At 35.1% G+C, this 18,437-nt stretch overlaps 1 protein-coding gene across 1 annotated transcript; it reads left to right on the top strand.

Annotated features, from left to right (window-relative positions):
- The first annotated feature begins 10,859 nt into the window (after positions 1 to 10,859).
- Positions 10,860 to 11,816, top strand: LOC123805315 (olfactory receptor 51H1-like). Its single transcript, XM_045817795.1, has one exon. It carries the CDS (start codon positions 10,860 to 10,862, stop codon positions 11,814 to 11,816), a length of 957 nt encoding a protein of 318 aa, XP_045673751.1.
- The last annotated feature ends 6,621 nt before the right edge of the window (positions 11,817 to 18,437 follow it).

Raw genomic sequence — 18,437 nt, 5'->3', positions numbered from 1 at the left:
CAAGAATGGACTTCAACAGGCAAAAATGGAATTAGAAAGATGTTTTGAGGGAATATTTCAAAGCAGGTAAGAGGAAAAGTGACTCATGTTTCTCAAGACAACTGTGTTTCTGCATTTGCATATACTTCCAGGTGGTTAAAAGTCTTCTATTTGCTCAGGAGAGAAATTACAAAATTGTATTCCTGTTGCCTGAATATTTACCAAATTTTGCTGAGTGTCTGTGATGTTATTCATATTGTAGTTTGTTCTGCCTTGTTGTCCAACTCTCATTAATGCTGACTTTCCTTTTGTCTCCTGTTGTCCATTGTCCCTGCCCCTTCTAAAGAGTGTAACTGATCATGTAATTTTCTTCCACAGAATTTTTCCCTTGTTTATTCTCTGCCCCTTGGATAAAATTCAAATTCTTAAGGCATTCAAGGTAGGTAATACTCTATTTCTAATATTTTCCACTCTTACCACTCTCCTCCCCTCATCCTCTGGGGCTACTGTATTGTCTGATGAAAAGGCCTGGAACCTTTTCACCGACTTGCTTTTACCACATCCCCTGCCCTCTGTCTGGAATAGTCTCCCTAATAGCTCCACAAGATAAAACCCTAATGATTCCCTAAGACCTAGTTTAAATCTCTCTTTATTCATTAAGTTTCCTCAGTCTTTCTTGCTCTCTACCAACTAACAATGACCCTCTTAATTTTAAATACCTCATCTTGGTCACTACAGCCCATAACACATTTAACTTTACTTGTAGTTATTTTAATATTTGCTTTATTTCTTTTCCAAATTTCTCATAGTGTTTTTATTATGAAAAAACACATACAATTATCACGTAAATCATTATTAAGTGTACAGTTCAGCAGTGTTAAGTATGTTCACAGTGCTGTGGAAAAGATCGTTAGAACCATCTCATCCTGCCGATCTGAAAGTCTGCATCTGTTCAGTGACAACGCCCCCTTTTCCTCTCCCCACAGCCCCCAATAACTACTGTTATATTCCTGTTTCCATGAATTTCGCTGCTTAGAGATATCATGTAAGTGAACCTTACAGTTTTAAAAGGGTATCATTCTTATTTTTGACAAATACAAACTGTGTTTTAGTGATGCTCTCTTATTAAAAATATAATAAACTACTTCCTCTTTCTGTTCCCAGTTATAAACTTACAAACTCTCTCTGATTATACTTGATATTATCCAAATAATATTAAAATTGATATTTGGACTTCATCCACTAATTCAAGAAAAAATTTATGACATATTTCATATAAAGACTCAAAGATGAAGTTTTCGCCCTTAAGGAGATAAGTAGTTATTCTTGATCAGTTTTTTCTATGTATACATGTATTTTTAAAAAGTCTTAATAAACAATTTGATAGATGAAAGGTATTGTAATTCATAGTTAAACAGCTTTTGAAAACAAAGTCCAGCTCAAGGTTATTTTGTTTTAATCGAGTAAAATAAAGTTTTTTAAAAAATGTTCATATCTGTAAAATTAAAAGCGAACTACACCACTTCAAAAGAACCTATGCACTCCAATGTTCACAGCAGCACAATTTATAATAGTCAAGTGCTATAAGCAACCTAAGTGCCCATCAATAAATGAATGGATCAAAAAGTTGTGGTACATTTACACAATAGAATACTATGCAGCAGAAAAAAAAGAAGGAACTCCTACCCTTTGCAACAACATGGATGGAACTGGAGAGCATTATGCTAAATGAAATAAGCCAGGATATGAAAGACAAATACCATATGATCTCACCTATAAGTGGAACCTAGTCACAAAATAAACAAACAAGCAAAATATAACCCGAGACAGTGAAATTATGAACCAACTGACAGTAACCAGAGGGGAGGAGGAAGGGAATCATGGGGGGAAAAGGGAGATGTTTTCAGGAACATGTATAAAGGACACATGGACAAAATCAAAGAGGGGTAGGATTGAGGGTGGGAAGTGGGAAATGGCTGGAGTGGGGAGTGGTAGGGGAAAATGGTGATAACTGTAGTTGAAAAACAATAAAAAATTAAATAAAATTAAAAAAAGCAAACTACACATAAAGAAGAGCATGTGATGCATTGCAAAAGACACAAAGCTCTATTCTTGTTTCATTGATACATACACAGTGGTGTTAGAATTAAGGGAAGAAAAAACATAGTATAGTATATTCATACATAGAATTATTACTTTTAATTGCTCAGTGTAATGAGACAGACTAAAGATATTAATAATTATTTACAAATTTAATATTTTATTTTTCACTCTATATTTTAACATGTAGACCTGATTATGCAATGGAGCTAATAAATCATTGCTAGAAAGACATAGTAATACATATCAAAAATTTATTATTCAAACATTTTAAACAAAATCAAATCAATCCAATGTAATAACAAAGAAGTATTCATATAAGATCAAATAGCTTTTTGGAATTTATGTTCCTTTTAACTACAAAATAGCTCCTTTACTAATAGCAAAGTACAATTCAATAATGAAATTTGGCAGTTAAATACTACCAGATGAAAATGCAGAAGAAAAAACATAAAGTACACTTCTACCTTCCATGTAGGTCACTCTGGTTCCTTTTTCTCTGGGAGGTATTGAGCAGCAGAGCAAGTGATGTCCCACTGGCATCAGGACCAATGGTCCTCTCACAGGGTCAGAAGGGGAAGCTTGAATCTAAACAGATGTCATGGTGACACAGCTTGCTTTCAAATGCTCACATGCAGGACAAAATGGTTGAAACATTCAGAGCTCGATAACAAATAAAACTTGTATCTCATGTATGCCTGGAATGAAAGGCCATCAAGAAAAGTAACAAAGGCCAAACTCAAAAAGAAAGGAAAGAAAAATTACAATGGCCATTGCTGGGAACTTGCTCAGAGTTTTTGCTCCATAAGCATCATCACCAAATCAGGAAGTGTGCTGTGTGGAAGTCCTCAGAGACAGCAATGAGAGAGGAAGACCAGCCACAGAAGAGGAAGAAAGAAGTTGGTGGAAATGGAAACAAACAGGAAAGATGGCATTGCCAAAGCAATTGGATCTCACTCTCTTGTTTCTGAAACAATTGAAAGCATAACTTAAAACAGCAGAAAAAATTACATTATATTTAATACAAGTTTTACAAAAATGCTTAATGAAAAAATAAGTCCCAGACTAGGAGTCAAAATTCACAAATCACCTAAAAAACAAATGCTTTTTATGCAGAATATACATTAAAGAACCCAATAAAAAACAATGGGAAAAATATTTAGACAGTTCACCAAAGAAAATATATGGCAAATAAACACACAAAAAAGAGGCTCAACATTATTAGTCATTAAAGAAATATGAATTAACCCTGGATGGTGTGGCTCAGTGGATTGAGTGTTGGCCTGTGAACTGAAGGGTTGACAGTTTGGTCCCCAGTCAGGACACATGCCTGGGTTGTGGGCCAGGCCAGGTCCCTGGTCGGGGGCATGTGAAAGGCAACCACACATTGATTTTTCTCTCCCTCTCTTTCTCCCTCCCTTCCCCTCTCTATAAAAATAAAATAAATAAAATCTTAAAGAAGAAATATGAATTAAAATGACCATGATGAGATGTCACTATATATTAGAAGGGCAACAAACAAAAAAAAGGTGGGGACAGGGGGAGATCATTGAAGGTGCTGTTTGGAATGCAAAGCCCCTAAGACTCCTGTACAATGTAAAGAGATATCCATGCAATGGCATAACCATCCTGAAAAACAATTTGATATTTTCTTATAAAGTTAAACAGCTTAGCATATGACTGGGCATTCCACTTTTAGGTATTATTCATGACAAATAAAAACTTATATACATATACAAACTTCTACATAATGCTTACAGCAGCTTTATAACTGAAGTTCCTTCAACAGCCAAATTAATAAATGGAATACCATTTATATCCATATAATGGATATCCATACAATATACTGTTTAACAATAACATGGATAAATCTCAAATGCATTAAGTGGAAGAAGTCAGGGTTGAAAGATTACATTCGTATAATGAACCAAAGTTCTAAGGTCAGACAACAGGTCAGCAGCTGCAAAGGGCTTGTGGTGGGTGGAAAGGTTGACTGTAAAAGGGGAGCATGAGGGAATGTTTTGGGATTGATGGAACTCTTCTGTATCTGGATTAGAGTGGTGGGTATTTGACTCTGCATTTTAAACTCATGGAATTGTTCTACAAAAAGTGAATTTCAGTGGATGTAAATTTAAAAAGCATTAAAAAAATAAACTCTCATGAGAGCATTTGCCAATTTAATTAAAAAATTTACCTTTCAGAGGAGAGAAAAGAGGGAATTTCAGGAGAGAATGAGAAGGGTTCACAGGAACAAATTTAAAGGACACATGGACAAAAGCTAGGGGGAGGGTGGTAATGGGAGGAAAGTGGGGAGGGTTGGGTGGGTGGGCTGGAATGGGAGTAAAAGGGAGAAAACTGCACTTGAGCAATGATTAAAATAAAATAAAAAATAAAAAAAAATTTACCTTTCAAGCTCATCCATCTTTTTTTTTTACATTTTTCCTCTCTCTTCCATTTTCTCATTATATATTCCTTACTTGTTTCCTGCTCCTTTCCTTTTTTTCCCCCTTCTTTCCTTTATTCCTGCCACTTGGATTGAAGCATCTGTAACAAGTGCTAGTAATCCAGTTTTTCAAATGCCACAGAAATATATTAAGAAAGAATACATATGAAAGAATATGTTTTGAGGGAAAATATGCTCTTTCATTAATGCTAAAATTTATCTTGATTTTATAAAAACTGCTTAAAGATAGACAAGTTATATTGCACAGCCTTACAAATTATTTGCAACTATGTTTTCAACTTGTCATGATTATGTTCTTTAATGAGGCTTTCATACAAAATCAAATTTAGGTGGCAATGAAATTATTTAACTAGATATAATATGACATCTATCAAATTCAAATTTGGCTAGCTTCAAATGTTATTAGAGTAATATTTTCTAAAGAAATTGACAAGAGAAAGAAGAAATAGGAAGAAACAAGCATAAGCAAAGAAATTTATTTTATGTGAATAAGGAGGATATTATTGAAAAAGTCCACATAGGGGAAATAGAAGGTCTGAATTTGTTTAGCATTGTTAGAAACAGAAAGAAAAAGACAGTATGAGAAATATTTAAGGGGTAAATTATTAGGACTTATTATTTATTTGATGATATATTTATTTTCCTATTTTACACCACTAGATTGATTGAATTATCAACTGACATATACAAAAAGGTATAGAAGAGAAAGCATAAATTTTTATAAACATTGTTTTTAAAGTTATGGATTTGTTGATTTTGATAAATATATGTGATACAGAGGTAAAGATGATGATGGCCACCAGGATATGTATATGTATGCATGTGTATGTGTGTATGCATATATAGCTGAAACTTAACACAAGAGTCAGTATCAGAGATATAGATTTGCTTATATATGTAGTTGAATAAATATATGTGTGTGTGTGTGTAATCTCCATATTTATAATGTGAACAAATTCTTGAATATATGTAAATTCAATTGCCAAGGAAGAAGGTGAAGGAGAAAAGCGACTTACTAAGTAGAAGATGGAGTCAAAGACATGAAGAATGGAGTGGGGTTACTATTGAACCTGAGAAGAAGCAATTTACTTAATTCTGGGAAGGTAAAAATGGGTATCAATGTATTTCAAGAAGGAACTGGGAGAGGTGGATATTGAGAAAGATTGGATCAAAGTATCACAATTTTCTGAATGAGTAAGGGAAAGATTTCACTGTAAAACATGATGGGAGTAAGATTGAATGGGGGTGGGGTTAGAAATGTGGTGAATATTTGACATTGCTTTTGTAAAAAATTTTATTGTATTTTTTCTATTACCATTTATCCCTCTTATACCCTTTTTCCACCTCCACCCAGACCCTCCCCACCAAAATTGTTTTGGTAGAAATGAGATTAATATCCTATCAAGAAGAATTCAAATAATTAACTAAAGATAGATTCTCTAAATATACAGGATCATGCAATCTGATCCATTGCATAATCAGTCTGTATTCATTTTCAACTTTGAAGATGTTAACATAATAAAAGAGAGATTGTAACATTTGTTTAGTCCTATATTTGTGCTGGTAGTATATGACAGAAAGTTAAAAGAAATCAGAGTATGAATGAGATACAAATAATCAACCTGTAAAAGGAAAAAATAAGAACAGAAACAAAAAACAATGTTGGCTGAGAAATTGGAATAAACTTATAGTGATTCAGTTACTCCAAACCTTATTTGTCAACACAGAAGACAAATATGAGTAACAGTATGAGTTAAGCATCATAAGATGACACATATAATGAGCAGTGAAATTTAGAGGTTAAAATATAGCAAGTAAAGCAATTTCACATTTTAATTACTTCAAACAATTAAAAGAATGTAAAAGAATGTAAAAGAATGATTTTACATATGAGGTAGAGATAATTTTTATTTAAATTTAAAAACTAAGTACTTTAAGAGTCTATGGTTTTGAAAGAGTAATGTACATTAATATTAAATTACTCTAGGACTATTACATAGCTAAATGGTGAGTAAGAGAGTTTAGTATATGAGCCTCAGTTTATATGAGCATTTTTTCTTTACCTAGTCATGGTAACCTTCAGTATCCAGGAAGTCCAAAACACACCTGAAACAGTGAGAATCTCCTATCTTGTTATTTCTATGCTGAGTATAATTTCTATAACCAAATTCTTACAATTACATCAAGAATCTAGGCCCAATGTCAGTGAGAGTAATATTCAGCTTATGCACTCCACAGGAGGACTGGAGTAATGAGTATTTATGAGGATTATGTGATGAAATGATAAAGCAAATGTGATAAATTACAGAACTGATAAAACTCAGACTTAACATTAGATATTGTTATTGTTATTGTTATTATTAGGGCTGCTGTTGACATTTTGTTACTCAGAGGGCAGGTAGGGATAGTGATAGTGCCTGAAAATGATTGGGTGTTCTGGAATATTCATTGTCTCTTGACTGGTTGGGGTACTGATTAATGACTTACTCAGGGCCACCTGCTTTTCTTTTGCATCAAGCATGATAGTACTGATCAGGTTAATAATGAAAACTGAAAAATGCAGGAGAGACATCAGGAAAAAATATCCATTAGGGAGTCATTTTAACTTTTGAACTCATAGGAAAATGGAATGGGAAATAATAGTCACTTTTCCTTGGGGTATTTTTGTTCATTTGTTTTGTTGTGTTTGGGACAAATAAAGGCAACTATTATTTATTTTAGGGCATGGAAATAGTGAAGTGGCTAAGATGGCCCTGAGAGACTGTGATTGAGCACTAAGCAGTTTTTGGAATTACCCCAGCCACCCAAACACACACACACACACACACACCCCTTCTGTTTTTTGTAGCTGTCTCAATACTATCTCATTTCCTAGACACGAGAATCTAGGAGGTGATTTTACAGCCCTGGAGAGATTCCTCCTCAATCTTGGAGCCTCAGGGAATACCCTTGTTTGGGTAGATCTGTGAAACTCTCCATGGCATGGTATGGGGAGGGGTTTTGGAGCAGCTCAGGAAATAAAACTCCTCACATAGGTGGTGGCAATGGTTTTGCCAAGAGAGCCTCAGATTGCTTAAGAATCCTCTCCCATCTGGGGACACTCTTAGCAACCAGGTAAGTTTTAGGGCAAAATCAGAGGATAAAGTTGGTTTATCAACAGGATACTGTAAGATATCATCACTGAAATTTGCAGTTGTCCCCCAACCACTTCTTTCCGTGTCCCCTTATCCCTCCTTTCACCTTCATTCTCTAGTCCAAACACTCCATGTCCTTGTGTCCTTGCCTTCTTGCTCGTTCACACTACACTTGCTTTAAGGGGCAGATGTGAAGACAGTTTTTTCAACCTCGTGATGAATAGGTCATCTTTTTCATAGTGGTGGATAGATATCTGATTTTCTATAGTGAAAGCATTGTTTTAGAAAGTAAGGAACTCCCAGTAACTTGAACTAACGTAGGTAGAAGGTAAATTTCATCTATAGAATACTGAATGAGTGTTTCTATATTGGTTAGACATTGGACTTTTAAAATTCCTTTTGTCTAGAACCCTAGAATGATTGGAGTTTAAGAATTTCCTGGTAAGGAAGGAAACTGCCTCTGCCATCAGGTGAGGAGTGAGTACAATTAATCTCCAAATCAGGAGGGTTTCTTTTTTCCTGTTTCCTGAAGTCCTCCCTGACTATTATACATCTTGGTATAATAAAACACTAATCAGTAAACTTCTTTTAAGGCCAGTCCCTTTTTCTACCATCCGTGAGTACCCTGGAATGCCTGGAAACCTGAAAGTTTCTCTAGTACTTACAGCAAATGAAATTGTGCTTATTTGTTTGTTGCTATTTACACAATAAGGAAATTTGTAATTTTATGTTATTGTTTACCTTCTTCTTCAACCTAAGATCTAAAATAAAGTCATGTAGCTTGTGGTAGCCTAGAGAACAGATAAAAAACACACGGTCTATTTTTGTTCGTAAATGTGGCAATACGAACAGCAGATGATCAGTGCTACATGAAACTTTCAATGGAAGAACTCAGGCTCTAAGAACTTACTCTTCAGGGGACAGACTTGAACTCTACCTGTTTTCTAGATCCTGAGTAACATAAATAAAGAACATAATGTAAAGACCTATATCAAGGAGTCAGAAACTTGCTCAGAGATGCAGTTTTGACTTGGTTTTCTCTAACTGAATCCTCAAGCCCCATTGCACTTAATTTAATTTTCTCAACAAGGCTCTGCCTCACATGTACCCCTCCCTCCCATCTTCTCATCTGTTTTGCTACTAACGAGGTGTTTGACTCAGGGAAAGTTATTCTCTTTACCTAGGCTTCAATTTCTTTATTAGTAAACTGTGAAATCAGTTTTTACTCCTGCTTTCTGTTGGATTTCTGTTTTTCTTATTTTATTCCTTTTCTCTCCTTCCTTCCCCTCATCCTCTTTTCTCCTTTCCTCCCTTGTTTACCTCTTAAACTTTTCTCTTGTTTCTGCTCTTTCCTACAATTATTAGAAAAATGTAAACATTCTTTTTTCTCAAAAACTACCAAAATACACAAAAACTAAAGCAACAGTTTAGTGGAAGGACAGAAAATGTATGCTGACAATTTGATAGTCCGGATATTTGTACTAACATCTCACTGTCTTTCCTAAGAGCAACGGAAATAAATGCATATTTTACAGAAAAAGGAAAAATATACTTAGACTGAAAAATGGTTAAGACTGGTGAAATCTGAATCAGAAATCTTTCAAAAAGCACTTTTTGGAAAATTTCAAAAACAGTCATAATATGTTTTTTTGATGCATCATGGGCAGGGGTCATCCAGAAGTGCAAACATAGCCTGGGGTTGAGACACTCAATATTGGTGGAACAGAAGATAGATTATTAAATAATTAAAAGAGCCACAGAATTCAACTTTATTATTCTTGCTAGAATAGAATCTATCAGTTTTCACTTCTACCAATTGCAAAGAACTCTGACCAAAAAATTCAAAACAGACAAACAAAACAAAATATAAGAAAGAAAGAAACAAAACCCCCAACAGTAGCAGTGAGCACATATGAAGGAAACTTTTTATTCCAAATAATCATAGTAAAAAGCACCTATTTTATTTTCTAAGGCCTTTGCATCCTCACATGGCCTCTGCGAGGTATTATTGTTGTCCACATATTCCATGTATAGGGCTCTACTGAGGAACAGGACGAACTAGAATCTGATCACAAGATATGTGGATCTATAGTCCACATTCTTAACAACACATTGTCTCTTAGTCAACTTGATTCTAATCAATTGTTGAAGGCAACTGATGTGTTTCTGAAAGCCAAATACTTCTCGAAGACAGTCAACTCTATCTCTGACTGGCATAAATGTTTAAAGTTGACTGGCCCCATTAGGGGGCCTTTTGGAGCAAATATAGTTAGTGATTCTGGTGACATGAGCATGTCTTCCAGATCCCTACTAATGCCTCTATACTGATTCTCAGAGTATAACATGGCATTATGAATGGCATGTTATACTCTGGTTCTGTGCCTTAGCAATAAAACTGCCAGATCATCCTGATTGTGACAACAACAACAACAACAACAACAACAACAAATTCAGGTAAAGTTAATCTATAAAAAGAATTGCTGTTATTGTTTTCCTAAGTATAATTTGCTCCCTTTCTACTAAGACTTCACTAGAGTAAAGTTGACAAATACATTTTACTTCATTTAACTAGAAGTTGCTGTCTGAGGTTCTTGGGTTGAGAATGACTCTGAGGCTGCATCCAGGCTCAGGGTAAATGAAGAGGGGTCAAGCTCTAATGGAAGCATAGGCATGTGCCCTGGGCATTTCCATCCCTGCCTTACATACGTGATTCATTGTGTTCACAGGAGTTCTAGGCGTAAGGAGACTGATGGGTGGGAATGACATCCTTTCAGGAAAACATATAATTAATATTTTATATTGATTTTGTCTCAGTTAATCTGTCCTCAGCCTCTGATTCAACAGTTTAATAGCTCTTGATTAAAAAAAGGGAGGAAAGGTCAAGAGAGGCAGAATTTTTACCTAACACTACAGTGTGTGCTTTAAATTTAATATGACTTATTTGAACTTGGGTGGATCTTTTTCCCTTGGCCAGTAGAAGCTTTCTCAACAGAAAACACTTTGGAGTAGTAATTTCAGGGACTTAGTCTTCTCTTACACCCTCCCCCACCCATGTGAAAATATAATGGTTCTACTCCCAAGGAAGTTAGATCCTAATATCTTGTTAATCTCTGTGACTGTATTTTCAGGAAGCCGTCCATCAAGATCAAGCTCTTTCCTCATGCCTGTCTCATACAGACATCATGGCAAATAATAACTACTCCCACTTCCAACACCTTTACTTTGTCTTAACTGGGATTCCAGGGCTTGAACAAATGTACTACTGGATGGCATTCCCACTGGGTGCTATCTATGTTATTGCCCTCTTTGGGAATAGTGTCATCATCTCTACCATCAAGTCTGAATCATCCCTGCATATCCCCATGTACTACTTTCTGTGTATGCTGGCTCTGGCAGACATGGGACTTGCCCTCTGTACTTTGCCCTCTATGCTAGGCATATTCTGGTTTAACTACAGATCCATTGCCTTTGATGCCTGCCTTGTTCAGATGTACTTCATCCACACCTTTTCGGCCATTGAATCTGGCGTGCTGGTGGCCATGGCCTTTGATCGTGTTGTGGCAATCTGGACCCCCCTCAGGTATAGCACCATTTTAACCAATGGTGTAGTCTTCAGAACAGGGGCAGTCATCTTGACAAGGGCAGTCTGTGTGGTCTTCCCGGTGCCTTTTCTCATCAAACGACTCCCCTTCTACCGATCCAACATCCTGTCCCACTCCTTCTGCCTCCACCAAGATGTGATGCGCCTTGCCTGTGCCAGTACCCGTGTTAACAGTCTCTATGGCCTCATTGCTGTAATCTTCACCAAGGGCTCTGACTCCCTCTGCATCCTCCTCTCCTATGTCTTCATACTCCGAACAGTAATGGCCATGGCCTCAAGGGAGGGCCGGCTGAAGGCACTCAACACTTGTGTTTCACACATCTGTGCTGTACTCATCTTCTATGTGCCACTCATCGGGGTGTCTGTCATCCACCGTTTCGGAAAGCACCTTTCACCACTGACTCATGTCCTCATGGCTAATGCCTACCTTCTTATACCCCCTGTGCTGAACCCCATAGTCTATACTGTGAAGACCAAGGAGATACGAAGGAAGATCATCCAGATATTTGTTCGAACCAAGATTACTTCAGAGAGTTAAGGTCCACCAGGTTCAGAGAGGAAGAGTCTATTCCGTAAAAGCTCAATTATGACTATAATGAATAAAGGTTTATAATTTTTTCACATTTCCGTGTGATTTGAATTGGGCAAAAGAAGATTTCCCTGCTCTCACAGTATACTTTCCTATTGCTGTGCCAAGACGGTTTTTGCCCAGTAAAGGAAGAGTGGCATCTGTAGGAACTGTTCAATGTCCTGCTCTTTAGCCCTGCCTTTGACATATTACTACTTAAGACAGAGAATATTATTAATTCCATTTTAAATAACTCTTTTAAACAGAAATAGGCCATTAGTTTTACGCTTTCTAAACTAAAGCTCATTAAACTGATTTAATTTAACATTGTAGCTCAGGAGTTAGAAATGACTTCTATCAGCTTAATAGGGAAGAGATAAACTATTCTCATTAAATAATAAGAGAACACCTGGGGATAATACCTTATTAAATAAAAGAAGAATCAGAAAAATGACCAAGTCTTAATATTAAGAATATAAATGTATACAGTTGAGCAGGGACAATGGTGTTGCATAATTTGGGATCAAAAGATTAAGGGGAATTTTAGCTCTTTCATGTGTGATACTGGGTATTCTCTTACTGCAATTTTAAATTTTGAAAATGGAAATAATATCACTTGGCTTCCAGTGTTGTACAAAATTAAATTCAATCATATGAATACAATTATTTGTAAATTCTGAAGTGTTGTGCACTGATAAGAAGTGTTCAAAAATATCACGTGTAAGAGAATAAGAGAACACGTATTTATAGACTTGCCACTAAGTAAAAGGCACAGTACCAGAGCCTTTTACATGTTATCTTATTTGATAATTATGGCATCCCTATAAGGGAGAGTGTTGTCTACTCTTTTCAGATGAACACTGTAAGGCAAAAAGCAATATATTTTTTGGCCTAGACTCAGGCAGGCAGATTTCCTGAAGAATGATGGATACCATCTACATTGTGGAAAACAAAAAAAAATGGGACAGTTAGAATAGGAAAGACACTTATTGTAGAGGTTTAAAAATAGTTATGAATATTGTTTGAAGACAAACTATGTACAGGAAGTAGAAGAAACAAGGCACATGTGTACACAGAGTTATTTGTGTCCTTTTACATGGTCTAGATGACTTTTTCCAAAGTATTTACTGTTTGTTAAAATCTAAGACAAAAGATTCTTTCTGACTTGAGTGGTAATTGTAATTATCTGTTACTCAAATCAGTGGCTATTTTAGAAGTTTATTAGGGCAGACCCTAGCTTAGTTAAGATTAATGTAGTAAGAGGATGCATACAAAAAATGAATATTTCCAGGTAAATACTGTTTTCAGGTTCAAGAGGCCTTACTGAATTAGTATCAGGTTCATAAAAAGAATCTTTATTATTCTTTTCTATTTCTATAAGAAACATGAGCACAATGCAGACATTTAACAAAATCAGAAAGTATAAAAAACAAAATTCAAATATTCTGGACTCTGAGGAGAGCTGAGCTCTTCTACTCCTGCAGGCACTTGTTAAGAGTTTGCCAACAGAGCTGCAGTCTTGAGTCTGGGGAGGGGAATGTAACTCAGAGCTAGGGCTCATTCTGTTCTTTGGACATGGGGGGAGGGTCCTTAGAAGCAGTGCTAACTGATCAGTATCCCCAGGACTCATCTCCATGAGGACTTTAGGATCTTGGGTGTTTTCACCCATATGTGGTGCTTGAAATTTAATCTATGCCAAAAAATTCTAAATCATACTCTGCCTTTTAGAGGCAAATAGAAATGTTCTTCATAGCCATTGTCTTTGGTGCTTTAGTACATGAATACTAAGCTTGAAACTAGGGTACTTGTGCAGGAGTTAGTGGGTTTTCCTATGTCTTTTTCTGTTTCCTTCACTTTTATTTACAGTCGATCATAATGATAGCCACTGCAATGGTAGTGCTAGCAGCAGTAGCAATACCATCTACTAAATAATAAACCACAGTAACTGGTGTTTTAGACACGGTCTCATTATTCCAAGAATTAACTCTATGAGTGCATATATTGAGAGCAAAGGCTTAGGTGTCGTACACCCCTGGGTTGAAGTTCTGGCTGTGCCACTTATTCTCTGTGTAGTGTGATTAAGAGATCTAATTTCTTTAATGCTAATTTTCTCATCAACAAAGTCTGAATAGGACTATTGTTTATTTTGTAGAGATATAGAGATTAAAAGAGTAATGCATTTAAGGCTTAACTCAAGGCCTGGAAATAATAAGCACTGAATAAATATCTGTTGTTATTATTATTGTTATTATTCTCAATTTAAAACCCACACACACACTTTGGCAGAGCGTATTTATGTAACTTGGTCGAGCTCACATAGCAAGTAGGTGGGCACAGCCACAATTTGAAAACACACCATTACTCTAATTCTAAGATTAACAAGCAAGGGACTGTAAATATTTGTAATTCATATAAATAAATCAAGTTGAAGGATGATTAAAGGGAAAATATTTGATTTGTTAATTAGAAAAAAGTCTGAGTCATGGAAAACATAGATTTCATGTAGCAATGGAGACAAAAGTCAGACTGCAAGAGCTAGAGAAGGTGCTGCAAAGTGAGGATGTGGATTATGTGTGTCGACTGTCAGTAAAGAATTTACATTTTTTTTATTTTGCTATGCTATGGTCCTATCAGAAAGCGAGAAAATGGTGGTATTAAAGGGCACTTTCAGATACTTGTCCTTGTTATCCCAGTTTGTGAACATTAGAAATACATTCTATGGTGGCTGGTTTTTATCCTTAGAGTGACAGTTTTCAAATTTTTGGTTGTACATCTGTATAAGAAAGTAAAAAAGGACACTTCCCAATATATTTATATTTTATTTTATTTATTGAAAAACAAACACTATTATACAGATACCACTATACTAATATCATAAGTATGTGATAACACATTAAGAAAAATAAATATTTTGAAGAATGAGATAAAATTTAAATAAAATTTCTATTCTTTTCTCCTTGTAGATAAATTGATCATAATCTATTCTGTTTGAGATTTATATTTTCCATTTAGATAGCATCAATATTGAGGCCTTGGCTGATATTTGCATTCTGCACAAACCAACAATTTTCAAGTGATTTTTATTGAAAATGTAAACTCTGTATCAATGTTGCAAATTTAGTTTTTTAATTAAATTTATTGGGGTGACATCAGTTAATAAGATTGTATAGATTTCAAGTGTATATTTCTATGATACAAGATCTGTATATTCACTGTGTGCCCACTACCCAAAATCTAACCATCTTCTGTCACCATATTAGTTTCTCTCTACCCCAACCCCTCCCACCCTTTTTCTCTCTGGTCTTTTACAATCTCTTTTAATAATGCTTTATAGTTTTTAAAAACTATAAACTTTTGTTAAGTTTATTTTTAAGCATTTTATTCTTTTGGTTGCAATTACAAAAGGAATTATTTTTTTATTTCTTTGAAATGTCATTATATAGAGAGAGACAACTGAGAATGACAATATAATGAGAAATCCCAAGTAAACAAATTAACATTACATCTTAGATAGCTAGAGAAAGAACAAAAGCAACCCAAAGTCAGCAGAAGAAAGAAGATATAAAAATTAGAGCAGAATTGAATAAAATAAATAACAAAAAGACTATATAAAAATTAATACACAAAATAGCTGGTTATTTGGAAAGATTAATAAAATTGACAACCCCCTGGCCAGACTCATATGCAGACTGGTGTTACCACTTTGGAAAGCAATGTGGAAATACCACAAAAAATTAAAAATGGATCCGCATTTTGACCCAGTGATCTCACTTCTAGGAATATATCTGAAGAAACCCAAAAACACTAATTCAAAAGAACATAAGCACCCCTATGTCCATTGCAGCATTATTTACAATCACCAAGATATGGAAGTAGCCCAAGTGTCCATCAGTAGATGAGTGGATAAAACCACTTTGGGACATTTACACAATGGAATACTACTCATCCATAAAAAGAGAAAATCTTACCATTTGCAACAGCATGGATAGACCTGGAGAACATTATGCTTAGTGAAACAAGCCAGTAAATGAAAGATAAATACCATATGATTTCACTTATATGTGCAAATCTAATGAACAAACTGAACTAACAAGTAAAATAGAGGCAGACACATAGACAGAGAGCAGGATGACAGCTATTGTGGGGGTGGAAGTTAGGGAGTGGAAGGATCAAGCAAAAAGGAAAAACTATTAAAGGACATGGGCAACAGTATAGTGATTGTAAGTGGAGGGGCATTAAAGGGGTTAAATGATAATGGAAAAATACCATAAAAATTTTTGAAAAAGAAAAAATATAAAAGACCAATGTAAACAAAAGCAGAAATGAAAGAGAAGTTACCACAGACATCACAGAAATACAAAGTATCTTACTTGAATACTATGAAAGATTATATGCCACCAAATTCAATAACCTAAAAGAAATGTATAAATTCCTAGAATACATAACCTTCCTAGACCAAATCATGAAGAATTGGAAAACCTAAATAGATGAATCAGCAATGAGGAAATTGAAACCATCAACAAAAACCTTTGGATGCCAAAGTCTTGGGAGTGGATGGGGCCATCTTCTTGAGAAGGGTCTTCCCAAAGGGCAGAAGAGTCTGGGTCCCAAGGGCAAAAGAAGCTTAGCTCGCCTGCATCCCACTGAGCATGTTTCCCTTGTCCTTTACCCCTCTCCTGGGCCTTGTATTATAAATATATAAGAGGGGAAGGGGTAGATGGGGAGGGGTTGTGGGACTGAGGTCTCACTTCTCCTCCTCCCTATTCCCTTGGTCCTCAATCCCTGGGGATGTTTGTTAAAAAATTAAAAAGGAATTTTAAAAATGAGAAAAAAACTCTCCAAAAAATAAAAGTCCAAGACCAGATAGATGACTTCCCTAGTGAATTCTACCAAACATTCAAAGATTCAAAATCTATCCTTCTCAAACTCTTTGAGAAAATTAAAGAAGGGCAATGCTTCCTAACACATTTTATAAGGCTAACATAACCCTGATACCCAAACCTGGTAAGACTAGCATGAAAAAAGAAAACTACATAGCAATATACTTGATGAATACAGATGCAAAATTCATAAACAAAATAGTAGCAAATCAAATCCAACAATTAAAAAATAATACATCACAATTAAATGGGGTTCATTCCAGGGGCACAAGGATGTTTCAACATATGCAAATCAATCAATGCATTCAATAACACACTACGTTAAAAAGAGAAAGTATAAAAATCATATGATCTTATCAACAGATTCAATAAAAACACTTGCTAAGGTACAACATCCACTTATTAAAACAATAATATAGGTATAAAAGGAAAGTACCTTAACACAATAAAGGTCATATATGACAAACCCTCAGCAAATTTAGTCTTAATCTGCCTCTCTGTCTAGTTTCATCCTGGCAAGCAGAATCTCTTACTTAAAGATTCAACAATATTGATTACCAGCTTACCATTCATGCATCTGTATCATAGAATTACTGGTTCCTTCCCTCTCCCTGGAATTTGCTTGTAAGCCTGGGAAAACTTGAGACATGGGTCGAGTCTCAGTTCACAGGCTTTAGTTCACAGGCTTTAGAACCAACAGATCTGAATCTGAATCTAGTTCTGCCATTTAGAAACTGTATGACTTAGAACAAGTGACTTAACTGCTCTAAATCTCATTTCCCTCATGGGTAAAATGTTGATAACCTCTATTCTCAAAGATTGTTGGGAGAATTATTGAGATAATATATAAAGGCAACTAGCATTATTAGTTATAACTAGCAAATTAAATGAATATGATATTGCCATGTAATACCTATGTAACATAATTATATATGTATTTCTTTTCAGATAAAATATCAGGAATTGAGAAGAAAATTGGTGTATTTTTCTCTGTATCTCCAGGGTCTAGCATTGTGACTGAAATTTCATTAGTGTTAAATGTGCACTTATTGAATGAGTAAATAACCCCCTTAGCAACTTGATTATGTAATTATTAGCAAAATACTTATAATAGGTATTAGTATCAATGCAAAGGCACATTGCATTTGACATGCTCTTCAGCACACTTGGGTGCACTGCTTTTTTAAACTTCTTCCCAGTGCTGAAAGTTTTTGTTGGTCCTCATACAATGTTCACCAGCAATTTTACTTGGTAAAGTTTTGCTGGATTCCTTAGTACACAGCAAAATAAACTTCACTCATGCTGAGTCAAAAGAACAAAGTCAAAACACCTATCACTCTATTAGATATGTGGTTGAAAACTAGAACTATTATTAAATCTGTAACAAAGTAATATCCCTTAAAAAATAGGTATAAACTAAGTAACCACAGATATCTCTTTTAATTTTATCTTAGGCACTCTTTACCAAATAAATACTGAAACATAAAAGTAAGTGCTATTTAATTCTGTAAGGTTTTTTTGCTCTATTTTAAGGAAAATAATGCTATCTCAGAAATGCTGCTCTTCAGCAGTGATATAGGACTTTTATAACCCATATTAATTTAATTATTTTAATAGATAATTAAAGGAAAAATATTACTTAACATTATGTGAATAAACATTCATGAGCATTATCTAGATAAACAGGTGATGATTTATGCTCATCTCCAGT

The sequence above is a fragment of the Phyllostomus hastatus genome, unplaced genomic scaffold (assembly GCF_019186645.2).
Source record: "Phyllostomus hastatus isolate PE091 unplaced genomic scaffold, TTU_PhHast_1.1 phas_scaffold_317, whole genome shotgun sequence".
Lineage (NCBI taxonomy): Eukaryota > Metazoa > Chordata > Mammalia > Chiroptera > Phyllostomidae > Phyllostomus > Phyllostomus hastatus.
This window is presented reverse-complemented; position numbering and strand designations above follow the sequence as displayed.